This window comes from Salvelinus namaycush, unplaced genomic scaffold, assembly GCF_016432855.1.
Source record: "Salvelinus namaycush isolate Seneca unplaced genomic scaffold, SaNama_1.0 Scaffold295, whole genome shotgun sequence".
NCBI classification, from domain to species: Eukaryota; Metazoa; Chordata; class Actinopteri; order Salmoniformes; family Salmonidae; genus Salvelinus; species Salvelinus namaycush.
Genome location: NW_024059841.1, coordinates 198,332 through 212,716, shown reverse-complemented (window position 1 = coordinate 212,716; position 14,385 = coordinate 198,332). Strand labels below are relative to the sequence as shown.

The 14,385-nt window shown below is 41.5% G+C and overlaps 1 protein-coding gene across 1 annotated transcript; it reads left to right on the top strand.

Annotated features, from left to right (window-relative positions):
• The first annotated feature begins 12,181 nt into the window (after window positions 1-12,181).
• LOC120039718 (lysozyme g-like) lies at window positions 12,182-13,784 on the top strand. Its single transcript, XM_038985127.1, has 3 exons — window positions 12,182-12,367; window positions 12,489-12,627; window positions 13,603-13,784. Exons 1-3 carry the CDS (start codon window positions 12,188-12,190, stop codon window positions 13,734-13,736), a joined length of 453 nt encoding a protein of 150 aa, XP_038841055.1. The 5' UTR covers window positions 12,182-12,187; the 3' UTR covers window positions 13,737-13,784.
• The last annotated feature ends 601 nt before the right edge of the window (window positions 13,785-14,385 follow it).

The following is a 14,385-nucleotide window of genomic DNA, read 5'->3' as shown; positions in this document are numbered from 1 at the left end:
ATTTTGTTAATTGGTGCAATTATGAACATTGCCATATCGGCTTGTGACCAGGGAACAGTGTTGTAAAGTACTTAAGTAAAAATACTTTTAAAGTATTTTTTAAGTCGTTATTTTGAGTATCTGTACTTTACGTTTACTATTTTATTTTTGACAACTTTTACTTCACTACATTCCTAAAGAAAATTGTTGTTTTTACTCCATACATTTTCTCTGACACCCAAAAGTACTCGTTACATTTTGAATGCTTAGCAGCACAGGAAAATGGTCCAATTCGCACACTTATCTAGAGAACATCCCTGGTCATCCCTACTGCCTCTGATCTGGCAGACTTACTAAAAACAAATGCTTTTTTTGTCAATTATGTCTGAGGGTTTGAGTGTGCCCCTAGCTATCCATAAATCTAAAAAAAAAAACAAGACAATTGTGCCATCTGGTTGGCTTAATATAAGGAATAAGAAATTATTTATACTTTCACTTGTACTTTTGAAGTATATTTTAGCAATTACATTAACTTCTGATACTTAAGTGTATTTAAAACCAAATACTTTTAGACTTTTACTCAAGTAGTATTTTACTGGGTGACTTTCACTTTTACTTGAGCCATTTTCTATTTCGGTATTTTTACTTTTACTCAAGTATGAGAATAGAGTACTTTTTCCACCACTGCTGGGGAGGAGCTTGGCCATTCAATGCAATTTGCTTGCAATTGGTATGTCAGCCCCTAATCTTTCCATGTCCGTTATAAAAACAGTGTTGCCTAAAGGAAGTCAGTTGTGCATCTGCAGAGGCGAGAACTATCTGGGAGAAAGTAGAAGTGCGAGGAATAAGTCAGGCATATTTGTCAGATTTGCAACATCAGCACTGTTATGTTTGTTCCTTATATAATGACAAACCGGGGCGATGGGTTGTGTGCTATCTCTGGGAAGCTGATCACCTCTGACAAACAGCCCAGGAAAGAAGCGAAGAATGTTGAACTTATTGCTGATGCAATACAGTTACCAGTCACTCGTGAGCAGCTGGTTGCTAACCAAAAGGTTGACACCAAGCTTGCTAAATGTTTTTCTAGTGTTGTCTCATTGGAAGAGGTAAAGAAGAAGAACGTGGCTTACTTCCTTGATGGTAATCTCCTCCTGCGTAAATGGACATCCCATGTTGACGCGGGCGGAGACTGGAATGCTGTTTACCAAATAGTAATTCTTACAGCCTTTAGACAAAATGTGTTATCCCTTGCTCATGATCACCAGTGGTCCGGTCATTTAGGAATCACCAAGACTTATGATCGGATCCTTCGCCATTTCTTTTGGCCGGGTTTAAAACAAGATGTGGCTCAGTTCTGTAGGACATGCCACACGTGTCAGATAACAGGAAAACCAAATCAAGTTATTCCTCCCGCTCCTCTTTGTCCAATACCTGTCATTGGTGAACCATTCAAACATGTGGTGGTTGATTGTGTTGGACCGTTACCGAAGACAAAATCGGGTAACCAGTTTCTGTTGACAATTATGTGTATGGCAACAAGATACCCCGAGGCCATTCCTCTGCGAAGGATTACAGCCCCGTTAGTGAGTAAAGCCTTAATAAAATTCTTCACGACATTCGGATTACCTATGGTGGTACAAAGTGATCAAGGTACCAATTTCCTATCCAAGCTCTTCAAGCAGGTGTTAAAATCCTTATCAATTACGCACCGTGTGTCAAGCGCCTATCACCCAGAGTCTCAGGGTGCGCTTGAACGTTGGCATCAGACATTGAAGTCTATGCTACGTAAATATTGTTTGGAATCTGAGAAAGATTGGGATGAGGGAGTTCCTCTAGTTTTGTTTGCTGCTCGTGAAACTGTACAGGAGTCCCTAGGTTTCAGCCCGGCTGAACTAGTGTTTGGTCACACAGTGAGAGGACCAATGAAAGTTCTTGAACAGTTTTTGTCCCAAGAGTTGTGTACAGGAGATGAGAATGTGTTGGACTATGTTAGTCGCTTTCGTGAGCGCCTACACCAAGCCTGTGCTCTTGCAAAGGAAGCTCTGTCTTCCTCCCAAAGGAGCATGAAAAGACACTTTGATTTAGAGGCTGTTTCTCATCCACTACAGCCAGGTGACCAAGTACTGGTGTTATTGCCTGTTCCAGGATCTTCACTGTCAGCTCGTTTCTCTGGTCCTTACTTCATTGAGAAGAAATTAAGTGAAACTGATTATGTGCTTCAAACGCCTGATAGAAAACGCCAATCTCGTGTGTGCCACATTAACATGTTGAAAGCATACCACACCCGACCCATCACCCAGATGGATAGTTCAAAAACAGAGGAAGGTACTGCTGTCTCCTCTGCTTCTACTGCTATGATAGTGGACTGTCATATTGATGATGGTGAGGGAGATGGATTAGAGTTGCGCAATACTCCGCAGCAGTGCGTTAGATTGCCCAACTCAGAAATGCTGCTGTCTATCCAGTCAGGTCTGATTCATTTAACGGACGGACAGGCCGACGATGTTGTGAGGCTACTACACGGTTTTCCATGTCTCTTTAATGACATTCCTACTCGCACAAACGTGTTGGAAAATGACATTACTGTTGGAAATGCTACACCTATCAAGCAACACCCATATCGTATCAACGCTTCCAAGAGGAAGATAATGAGGGATGAGGTGAGATTTGTTGGAGAATGACCTGGCTACGCCAAGTTCAAGCCCTTGGAGTTCTCCTTGCATTCTGGTTCCTAAACCTGATGGTACGTCCAGGTTATGTACGGATTATCGAAAGGTTAATTCTGTCACAATGCTAGATTCGTTCCCGTTACCCAGACTGGACGACTGTATCGACACTATTGCTGCTGCTAAGTATGTAACTAAGTTGGACCTCTTAAAAGGTTACTGGCAGGTTCCGTTAACTTCACGTGCTTCGGAGATTTCTGCCTTTGTAACCCCAGACAACTTCCTACAGTACTCAGTCATGGCTTTTTGGATGCGAAATGCACCAGCCACTTTCCAACGACTGGTTAACGCCGTATTAGCTGGAGTACCCAATTGTAGTGCTTATCTGGATGATCTGGTGATTTATTCGTCTGAGTGGTCAAATCATGTTGACTCTCTAAGGGTAGTATGTGAACGGTTGGCAGCTGCTTCGCTAACCCTGAACTTGGCAAAGTGCGAGTTTGGGAAGGCTACTGTTACCTATCTTGGCAAGGAGGTCGGCCATGGACAGGTGCGCCCTGTTGATGCCAAGGTCTTGGCTATAACTGCATTCCCTGCACCTACCACCAGACGAGAGCTACGCCGCTTTTTAGGGATGGTTGGCTACTACCGTAGTTTCTGTCAATTTCTCTGCGGTAGTGGCTCCATTGACCGATTTGCTCAGTCCGGCTAAATCATTTGTGTGGTCTCCTGATTGTAAGATAGCGTTTGACACTGCTAAAGCACTCTTATGTAATACCCCTGTACTTGCTGCTCCGGATTTTGAGAAACCGTTTAAACTTGAGGTAGATGCTAGTGCCAGAGGTGCTGGTGCTGTTCTACTGCAGCAGGACAAGAGTGGAGTGGATCATCCCGTTTGACATTTATTAAATTTACGTGAAAAATAACAAACAAACTATGCCACAATAGAACAAGAAGCTCTTGCTTTGTTGTTAGCTCTGCAGTACTTTGAAGTATAGATTGATTCCAGTGCCCTACCAGTGATTGTATATACTGACCACAACCCCTTAGTGTTTCTCCACCGTATGTACAACCAGAACCAGCGCCTTATGCGTTGGGCACTTATTGTACAGAATTATAATTTGGAGATACGGCATAAAAAAGGTTCTGAGAATGTGTTGGCAGATGCTTTGTCTCGTGTGTGAGAATAATGATGTTTGTATGTGTGGTAAATACTGTGTTCGCAATCCCCCCTAGGGTTGCTCTTTTAAGGGTGGGAGTGTTACGGATACAAATATTCTGTGTGTATCTTTTCTCTCCTTCTCCCCTACTCACAGGTGACAATCATCATTCCCCAATCAGTCATCAATTAGTCGCTAATCAGAAGACACCTGCTCCTTTTCCCTTACCCAATCACAGTTCCTTTCCCTTGGTTTAAAAACCCTGTCAGTTGTTTTCTCAGGAGCTCTCTCTGTCAATGCTCTGTAGATCTCTTGTTTGTTTTGCATCTACATGTCACTTTGTCCCCACCTGTGAGTATTGTTTTGGTTATGGTGTTTGAGTGTTTGTTTGATGGTGGGAAAAGGGGGTAACCAGACAAGTCGCCCTTGGGCATACACTACCCATAGGTAAACGTTGTTAAAAACACTAGTTAGAAATGGGCGGACCACCCCCTGTATTTATTGGTTAGTTAGTTAGTTAGTTGTTGTTGGAATAGGCTAGTCTAGTTTAGGGGTGTTTTTGGATTATTATTGTTTCATTCCTTGGGTCCAGCTCAGCCCCTTTTCCTGCTCCCCCCATTACCGTGTGTTTATAAATAAACCTTGAGTGTTTGACGGTAGATCTTAGTTGTCGTGGTTATTTCGTTTTCACTCTTTGTCACTACTATAATTTGCATGAGTTATGTTACGGGTCCCATTACCATCCCCCCTAGACTGTCGGGCCAAAGGGATTCGTAACAGTCTAATCAACATTCTCTGGATTCTCATTGGACAATCATTCAGTGGCTTAGACATGATTGACACCAATGGTTTGTGGTCGGTTTCTACTTCGAAGTCTCGTTCGTAGACATTGGTGAAACCTTTCGCAAGTGTATGTGCTCGCCAGTAGTTCTTTCTCTATTTGTGCATACCTTGTCTCTGCACCTGTCAAGGCTCTGGACGCATAAGCGACGGGTTGCCATGTGTCGTCATGCTGTTGCAGAAGAACTGCTCCCAGGCCAAACTGACGCATCTGCAGAAATCCTTGTGCTTTTCTTTGGATCATAGAATCTTAGCACTGGCTCTTCAGTGGTTGTCCTCTTTAGGTTTTTGAAGCAGTTCTCCTGTTCATGGGACCATTCCCATTCATTTTTCTGTTCCAGAAGACATCTGAGTGGAGCGGACTGTGCTGACAATTGAGGTATGAATTTTGCAAGGTAGGTGATCATGCCCATGAAGCGTCTCACATCGTCCTTGTTCTTCGGGCGCTCCATGTTGTTGATGGCTGATGTTTTCCTCGGGTCTGGTTTGACTCCGTCCTCAAAGTACATCTCCAACGAAGGTTAGTGTTCACACCAAACTCGCATTTGTCCTTGGAAAGTCAACCTAAAACCAAACGTGTCAGGTCCAGCACTTGTCTCACTCTCACATCGTGTTCTTCTTTTGTGGACCCCTAGATGATGTCATCCATCATAGTCTCCACTCCTGGAATGTGCTCGAAGATCATGTGGATGGTCTTGTGGTAGACCTCTGGCGCTGAGAGAATCCCATATGGTGGCTGAAGAAATCTGTACCTGCCCTCAGGTGTGTTGAATGTGCATAGCCTTGAGCTTGCATCTAGCTTCATTTGCCAGAATCCTGATTAGGCATCAAGCTTACTGAACCACTTTGCTCCAGCAAACTGCGACATTATCTCTTCTCTGGTTGGCAACTTGAAATGCTCTCTTGATTGCTTTGTTGAGATCTCTCGGGTCTAGACATATCCTGAGATCGCCGTTCTTTTTCACCACAATAACCAGTGAGCTTACCCAGTCTGTAGGTTCATCCATTTTTGTGATGACGTCCATCTTTTAGATGCGTCCGAGTTCCTGAGCTTTTTCCTCAGTGCAAATGGAACTTTTCTGCATGCATGCACAACTGGAGTAATTTTGTCATCAGTACATATTTTGTGTTCTCCTGGTAAACATCCAAGACCCTCAAACACATCCTCATACTCAGCCAGTAGTGATTATTGGTCATTTTCAGTCTGTGATGTCACTACATACACTCTTTTCAACAAATTGAGCTTTTCACATGCAATGATTCCTAGAATAGGCTGTACACTCTTTTCCACAATCAGCAGCTGTGCTCTGAACTGTTTTCCTTTATGCTGTAAAGTTACTATGCAGCTACCTTTGACTGGTATGTTCTCCCCAGTATAACCAGTAACCTTAATTTTCACCGGGTGTATTTTGCTCTTCACCATCAGTGTTTTGTAGTCATCCAGCGATAACAGGTTTACCTGTGCTCCAGTATCAAGCTTGAATGGTATTATAGTTTCATTCAGTCAATGGCACAATCCATTCAGCATTTACTGCATTGCACATTTCCACAGAATCAACAAAGATTGATTTTGTCTTTGTCTCTTTTGTCTCAGCTTTGCAGCATTTTGAGAAATGATTATTTTTCCCACAGTTGTTACATGATTTGCCATATGCAGGGCATTTTTTTGGCTTGTGGATAAATCCACATGTAGTGTTTTGATTTCCGTCTTTTGCTTGTTTTTGTTTTGTAAGGCGTTGTGTGTTGTGCTCCTCTCTTTTTATTGCATACACTGACGTCTCATCCCTGCACAGCTCTTTAGCTTGTGCTCTGGTGGTTTCAGCTGCTAAACACATATTCACTGCTTTATCCAAAGTTAAATCTTGCTCACGCAGCAATCTCTCCTAGAGTCCATTATCAAGTATGCCACAGACTATCCTGTCTTTCACTAGAGAGTCTTTCAGATTTTCAAATTCACACGTTTTGCTCACTGTGTTCAGCTCAGCCAAATACTGGTCAAAACTGACTCCGTTTCTGATCATGAGAAACTTGTATCTCTCAAACGTGACGTTCTGGCTCGGTACAAAGTACTCCTCAAATTTAGCCATTAGCACAGTCAATGTCAAGTTTGCCTCATCTAGCTGAAAGCTATTGTAAATGTCCAATGCACCCTCTCCAATAACATGCAGAAAAATGGAAGCTTTCAATTTGTCATCTCCCCCTGCACCATTGGCTGCTAGGTAGATATTGAATCTCTGCTTAACGTTTCCAATTGTCAGCTAAATTGCCTGTTAACTGCGTAGGAGGACTAAGGCTATCCATGACGGAGAACAGGAACAGTGTCAATTTCTCTTACTTCAGTGTGTTGCTCATCAACTTGCTCATCAGATTCCAATGCAGCCTCGCTCTCGCTGCTGTCACACTCGCTGCTGCGGCTCGTTGTCCTCGCTCTTGCAAGCTAGCGTCTTCGACTACTCACGTCACTTGACGTAGAATGTTCAATTTGTCGCGGACATTTGCAGAGTTACTCCTTTCTTTTCTCTGTCTCGTCATAGCGACTACCAATCTGACACCATGTTATGTTTGTTCCTTATATAATGACAAACCGGGGCGTAGGTTTAACTACTTTTAATGAACATATACCTGAGCTAGAAAACTCCATGTTTAGCCATGCAAGGCATTCTTTAACCAACTCCCGCGCCCGCATAGCCTGCTGGGTAACGTAGTCTAAATGGTATTAACACATAACACAAGCACTTGAGTTTTAGTTTATACATTGAGGAATCTCCAGTTTCAAGAATCAAAACATCAACATGGGTAAGCTTTTACTTTTGAAAACAGAGGCAAAATGGTGCAATTCGGTTGCATCCACTAACCACGTTTCAATCCACCCTTATGAGAGTAAAGTCATACAAATGTTTTTATTTTTATAATCACGACAGCTGTAATGGAAGGAGGAAGTTCCGGTAAAATGTTTACAAACGCAGACAATTTGTTTGTTCGACTTGGTGGGATCTTTTTGTGTTGGTGAAATAATGCGAGAAATGGTGGAAATGCCTTAATGCGCAAATATTGATATAATAACCATCATAGGGAGTCACTACGACTCGGGAAACCATGCAGTTTACTGTATTTGGCTACAGATGAAATAAATGAACTGAACCACTACCTGGGCTTGTGGAGTCTACTGAGTGCACAGTGATGAGCTTGATGCTCCTTTACAATAAATATCAATGGTCTTATTCTAGTGACATGATGATCAATGCTTGACTGCGTTTGACAAATAAAAACATTATTGCTCTTCACAATCTCATTGAAAGATTAGTGGAGTCTGTGTGGGTAGCTGGACAGGTAGGATGACTGACAGTGAATGTGAACAGGTGGTCACGTGTCAGGTGACAGGAATGGATGAGACTGAGGCAGGAATTCCTTTAACCATAAATTGGTATATTTACTGAGTAGTCTGTGCTGCATAAGGAAACAATAACATGTATCCAATCAAATTCATAATCAAAGATCAAATCATAACAATCATTCATTATTAACATTAGGGAATTCAACAATCCAATTCATTAAGAAGTCAATAGTAATCACCCGTGAGTCATTTAGGCTCTTAACTATTTATCATGAAATAAATACAAACAGTGAATGGTCATTCAATCTATAATCTCCTTTAGTTTGATATCAAAGTCGATCAGTTAGCAAACAATGACGTTTCTCATTTCACCCTTTCAATTGTCTTCATGTAATTAATTTAATTACATATTAACCATATCGATTGCATAATTGGCCTATGAGGATCCGTATGGCCGCGATCATTTACAATTCACATTACACTATGTTTGAAGCGTGCGCTCCAAGCCGCGCTCCGCGATAATAACTAAACAATAACTGATGGCCCACTGTCCCGATCGCAACAGATAGTTCAGATGAAAGGTAACAGAGTCGGTGGACTTACGTGGATTCATAGACGCACAGAACTTCGAGCAGACGGAGTTAAGGAAGAGAAAGCCGCGAGATCAGGCGATGCCGTTTTCCTCCTTTTATGTGGATGAGATCTGTCGGTCATTGCCACCTGACCTAATTAAAGCGCTCTGGCCCAGCTGAGTAAGTGGCCATGAATTAAAGGATTATTCCACCAACTCCATGGGCCTTTTCTACACTCATAATGTAGCATACCGGCACAGCCTATCCGCATTATATCTGTGAGACGTTGGCAAGCGCGCACGAGCCAAAACACGCAGCCATTGTGTAGAGAACCATTGTACCATATAAACCCTGACATATTTTCCATAACCAAAAATATTGTACTTTCAGCGGTATGAAGCTGGTGTACAAAACTGAAAGTAAAAAAAGGCAAAAACGAAATTTAAAATATGGCATAGAAATAGTGCACATAGAACAGACTGCTTCTTAGTCTTGCTTTCAATAAGAATGACAGATCTATAACATTTTTATGTGAATTTGGTCAGTCCACCGAAAAAGTTATATATTGCAGCAACAAGTCCATTTGGAGGAGACACACAACTGGTGGGAAAATGTGCATTTTAGCGGATTTTAGAATAGTTTCATGAAAATCTAGCTAGAGTCAATCAAATGTATTTATAAAGCCCTTGTTACATCAGCCAATGTTACAAAGTGCTGTACAGAAACCCAGCCTAAAACAGCAAGCAATGCAGATGTAGAAGCACTCGGCAAGGAAAAACTCCCTAGAAAGGCGAGAACCTAGGAGGAAACCTAGAGAGGAACCATGCTCTGAGGGGTGGCCAGTCCTCTTCTGGCTGTGCCGGTTGGAGATTATAACAGAACATGGCCAAGATGTTCAAACGTTCATAGATGGCCAGCAGGGTCTAATAATAATAATAATAATAATCAGTGGTTGTAGAGGGTGCAACAGGTCAGCACCTCAGGAGTAAATGTCAGTTGGCTTTTCATAGCCGATTATTTAGAGTTAGAGACAGCAGGTGCGGTAGAGAGAGTCCAAAACAGCAGGTCCGGGATAAGGTAGCACGTCCAGTGAACAGGTCAGGGTTCCATAGCCGCAGGCAGAACAGTTGAAACTGGCGCAGCAGCATGATCAGGTGGACTGGGGACAGCAAGGAGTCATCAGGCCAGGTAGTCCTGAGGCATGGTCCTGGGGCTCAGGTCCCCAGAGAGAATTAGAGGGAGCATACTTAAATTCACACAGGACACTGGATGAGACAGGAGAAATAATCCAGATATAACAGACTGACCCTAGCCCCTCCGACACAAACTATTGCAGCATAAATACTGGAGGCTGAGACAGGAGGGGTCGGGAGACACTGTGGCCCTTTCCGACGATACCCCCGGACAGGGCCAAACAGGCAGGATATAACCCCACCCACTTTGCCAAAGCACAGCCCCCACACCACTAGAGGGATATCTTCAACCACCAACCTACTACCCTGAGACAAGGCCAAGTATAGCCCACGAAGATCTCCCCCACAGCACGAACCCGAGGGGGGCGCCAACCCGGACAGGAAGATCACATCAGTGACTCAAGTGACGCACCCCTCCTAGGGACTGCATGGAAAAGCACCAGTAAGCCAGTGACTCAGCCCACATAATAGGGTTAGAGGCAGAGAATCCCAGTGGAGAGAGGGGAACTGGCAAGGCAGAGACAGCAAAGGCGGTTCGTCGCTCCAGTTCCTATCCGTTCACCTTCACACCCCTGGGCCAGACTACACTCAATCATAGGACCTACTGAAGAGATGAGTCTTCAATAAAGACTTAAAGGTCGAGACCGAGTCTGCGTCTCCCACATGGGTAGGCAGACCATTCCATAAAAATGGAGCTCTATAGGAGAAAGCCCTGCCTCCAGCTGTTTGCTTAGAAATTCTAGGGACAGTAAGGAGGCCTGCGTCTTGTGACCGTAGCGTACGTGTAGGTATGTACGGCAGGACCAAATTGGAAAGATAGGCCCATGTAATGCTTTGTTGGTTAGCAGTAAAATCTTGAAATCAGCCCTAGCCTTAACAGGAAGCCAGTGTAGAGAGGCTAGCACTGGAGAAATATGATACATTTTGGGGGGTTCTAGAGCATTGCAGTAGTCTAATCTAGAAGTGACAAAAGCATGGATACATTTTTCTGCATCATTTTTGGACAGAAAGTTTCCGATTTTTGCAATGTTACGAAGATGGAAAAAATATGTCCTTGAAATATTCTTGATATGTTCGTCAAAAGAGGGATCAGGGTCCAGATTAACGCCGAGGTCCAGTTTTATGAGATGACTGTACAACCATCAGTATTAATTGTCAGATCAAACAGAAGATCTCTATTTTTCTTGGGACCTAGAACTAGCATCTATGTTTTGTCTGAGTTTAAAAGTTAAAAAAATTACGCCATCCACTTCCTTGTGACATGTCTGTCGCACATGGGTGTCCTTCTTAGTATACAACTCTAAAGTCTGACTAATAGTTAAAGCTATTTCACAAAAACTGGTGCACCAGTTAAAATATCCTGTCATATATTTATATTATTAGATTTGTCATTATGTGTTATTAGATTTTATTTGAAATGTATATGTAGGGGAGAGTGGGGTAATTTGAGCCACTCTTGTTTCTAGAAAACCATACACAAAATGAATCATTTGACCAAATATTTAGGAAGGAAGAAACCACATGGAAAAAGTGGTAAGCAAGTTGGACCCCCAAAAATGATTTTGTGTCAGATTTCATGATGCTTGTATCTAAACCAAATTAGATAATTTTAAGATTGTTCTATACATCCTGATAAGCTTCAATGTGAGGTTCTAAACCTAGCATGAAAATGCAGCCTTGTAGTTTTGTGGGCTAATATAGTCAAAATGTTTGCCTTGGGGTAAATTGAGCCAATGGCCATGTGGTAAGTTGAGCAAATTGAAATGTTTTCTTCCCAGGCATAAACCAAGGCATTATCGCTGGGATATGAGGTAACAACGGGGCCGGCCTGTGTTAAAAGTGTAAAAACAAAAGCACATAGTGTTTGTTGGGCCTACGTTAAAAGGTGATTCAAATGATTAAAAGACAAAAAAGCTATTGTGATTGTTTTGAATTGTGTTTGGGAAATAAAGAGTTAAAAAGGTAGTGGTAATATTTCATTTAGTACAGAAATGTTTAGGTGGCACACCTTACCCTGTCCCTCAGCTCAACTTACCCCATACCCGGGATACACAACATCCTGAAATATATGTAGATATATTTAATAGAACGATTACTATATTTCCCTTGACAGAGTGATGCTGAATGTAAAAAAAAAAAAAAAAAAAGGCTTAACTTACCCCACTCTCCCCTACCAGAAATCTCTATACATTTTGTGTTTTTGGAATATCACTGCTAGCTTACAGGGCTTGTACTAATATACACTTCAGCTTGGGTTTGTCTTGTGTAGGTCTGTGCACTCTGAATTGAATCTCACGTGAATTGTCTTGATTATAGCCTATGATATGAAGGTTGATACTACTTGTACCTCATAAAGCTGTAAGTGGTCTCTGGCAACTCTTACAAGTACTAAAATATAATAAGTTCTTATACAAACATTCATTTACTAACAGGATCTCACGAAATGGCAGAAGAACTGAAACACATGAACAAGTATAAGTCCATCATAAAGCGGGTGGGGCGAAACCATGGAGTGGCGCCATCCGTCATAGCTGGTATCATCTCACGAGAGACCAGGGCTGGGACAGGAGCAGGACTGGACAATGGTTGGGGGGACAATGGAAATGCATTTGGACTCATGCAGGTAGGCACTCAGTTTTGCAGGTACATTTGCTATACTGTTGTTGGCAGACGAGAGCCTGTCTCCTATTTCACAATGCAAAGTAAGCGGTGCCCATAGATTTCTATTGATTTTTTTTTTTTAGGTTGACAAAAACTATCACCGTCCACGGGGGAGATGGGACAGTGAGGAACATCTGAGTCAAGCAACTGGGATTCTCGTTGATATAATTGGATCGGTCCAGAAAAAATTCCCTTCATGGACCGAAGAGCAGCAGCTGAGAGGTATAGCCTACCATTTGACCCGCCCTTCTTGCCAATATATATTTTTTTTTTGTGTGGGGGGGGTAGATTGTAGCTTCCATCACTGTAATTGTCTGCATCATTTCCAATCCCCCATAATTTGGGGGTAAAAATATAATCTGTAAATAATATCCTTTCTAAACCAAATTTCCTTTATTATTTTCTCCTGACCCCATCACCCCTCCCCCAGTTGGAGTGAACTAATGGAAAACAGTACCTAGGCTTCTACTTCCAGCTTAAACATTCATTATAGATTTTACGAACACAATGTATTTTACAATAGGTATCTTTTGTTTGTTTTTAATCCCATCCTTCAGCTACCCTCAACCCCTCCTATCTATCTCTGAAGACCATCCAGTTTTGATTTCTACTTGCCATATATATTTTTCAACTGTGCTGTGATGTTTCACAAAAGTTTTGAACCTTTCTATTCTCATAGTCTCTACAGATTGTAAACCAAAGATAAAAATCTTTGCTAAAAGTGTTATTATTTTATTGATCGATTTGACTATGACTTTTCAAATCACCCAGCAGTGCTATTTGCAGAGGTAGCTCCACGTAAATGTTGCAATTCTTCAGCCATTCCTGAACCTTTGATCAAAAACAAGATACATATAGAAAGTACCAAAACAAATGATCTAATGATTGTCTCTTCGCAGAAAAAACATTCTATTGGTTGCAAGAATTTTGTATAATAATTTAAATTTGAAGTTTTGAATCTGTCGTCGTTTTGTGTATCAGTTCATAAACCATGTGCCAAGAATTCAGTACATCAAATCTCTTCTCAACAATTTTGCAATCTATATGGCACAGCTGTCAATTTTTGGGTCCTCAAATGAAACTGCTCAGAGTTTGATAGAGATGATCAGTCATACATTTAATACAACCTTTATTATGCATTATACAACTACATAGAGTACATGACTACATTACAGCCTGTTGTGTTTGTTTTTTCAGGAGGATTAGCAGCGTACAATATGGGGCTGGATAATGTCCACTCATACAGCGAAGTGGACAAGAAGACCACTGGGGGGGACTACTCCAAGGATGTTCTTGCCAGAGCTCAATTTTACAAAAGCAATGATTATTAAAGTCAACTCAGTGGTTACCTCCAAGTCTTCAATTAAGACCATTGTGAAGAAAATGACATATCCTCTACTATCTCATCGAAACTTAGGCTGATGTTTAATTGTTAATTATGATCCATTAATCCAGTTTTTACCAATCCTTGTCCTATGGTGCACATTTTTCTTTTGGCCTAGCAGTAACACACTTGAGTCAACTCATCATCAAACTTTAAGTTGGGAAGCACAGATTTATAACGTTCTAGTTCATGTGATTTTCCAATGTAATGAGAAATGTTTCTGACCTATTTGTGCTCCCTGCGATTGTCTTGCACCATCACTATGTATTGAAATAACATGACAAGCTACAACATTAAAAATTAAACGTATGATTAGTCTTTTGTTGTTGACCTCTGTTGAAATAAGTATTAGTGTGACGGAAATCTGGTAGCAACCCCAGTCATGTCACGGAATCACACATTGACTTACTTGTCAAAATAACATTTTACAGAATACACACTCACTTTTTCTTAATTTGGTAACATTTATTAATTGTCAATAAGTAGAGTGATTACATTGCTGATTTCCAATGTTTATGTAGTTTAATCTGTGATTGATAAACAGTATTTTTTTAATAATTCAAATGAATGAAATTTAGGCTACCCATTGATTCTTG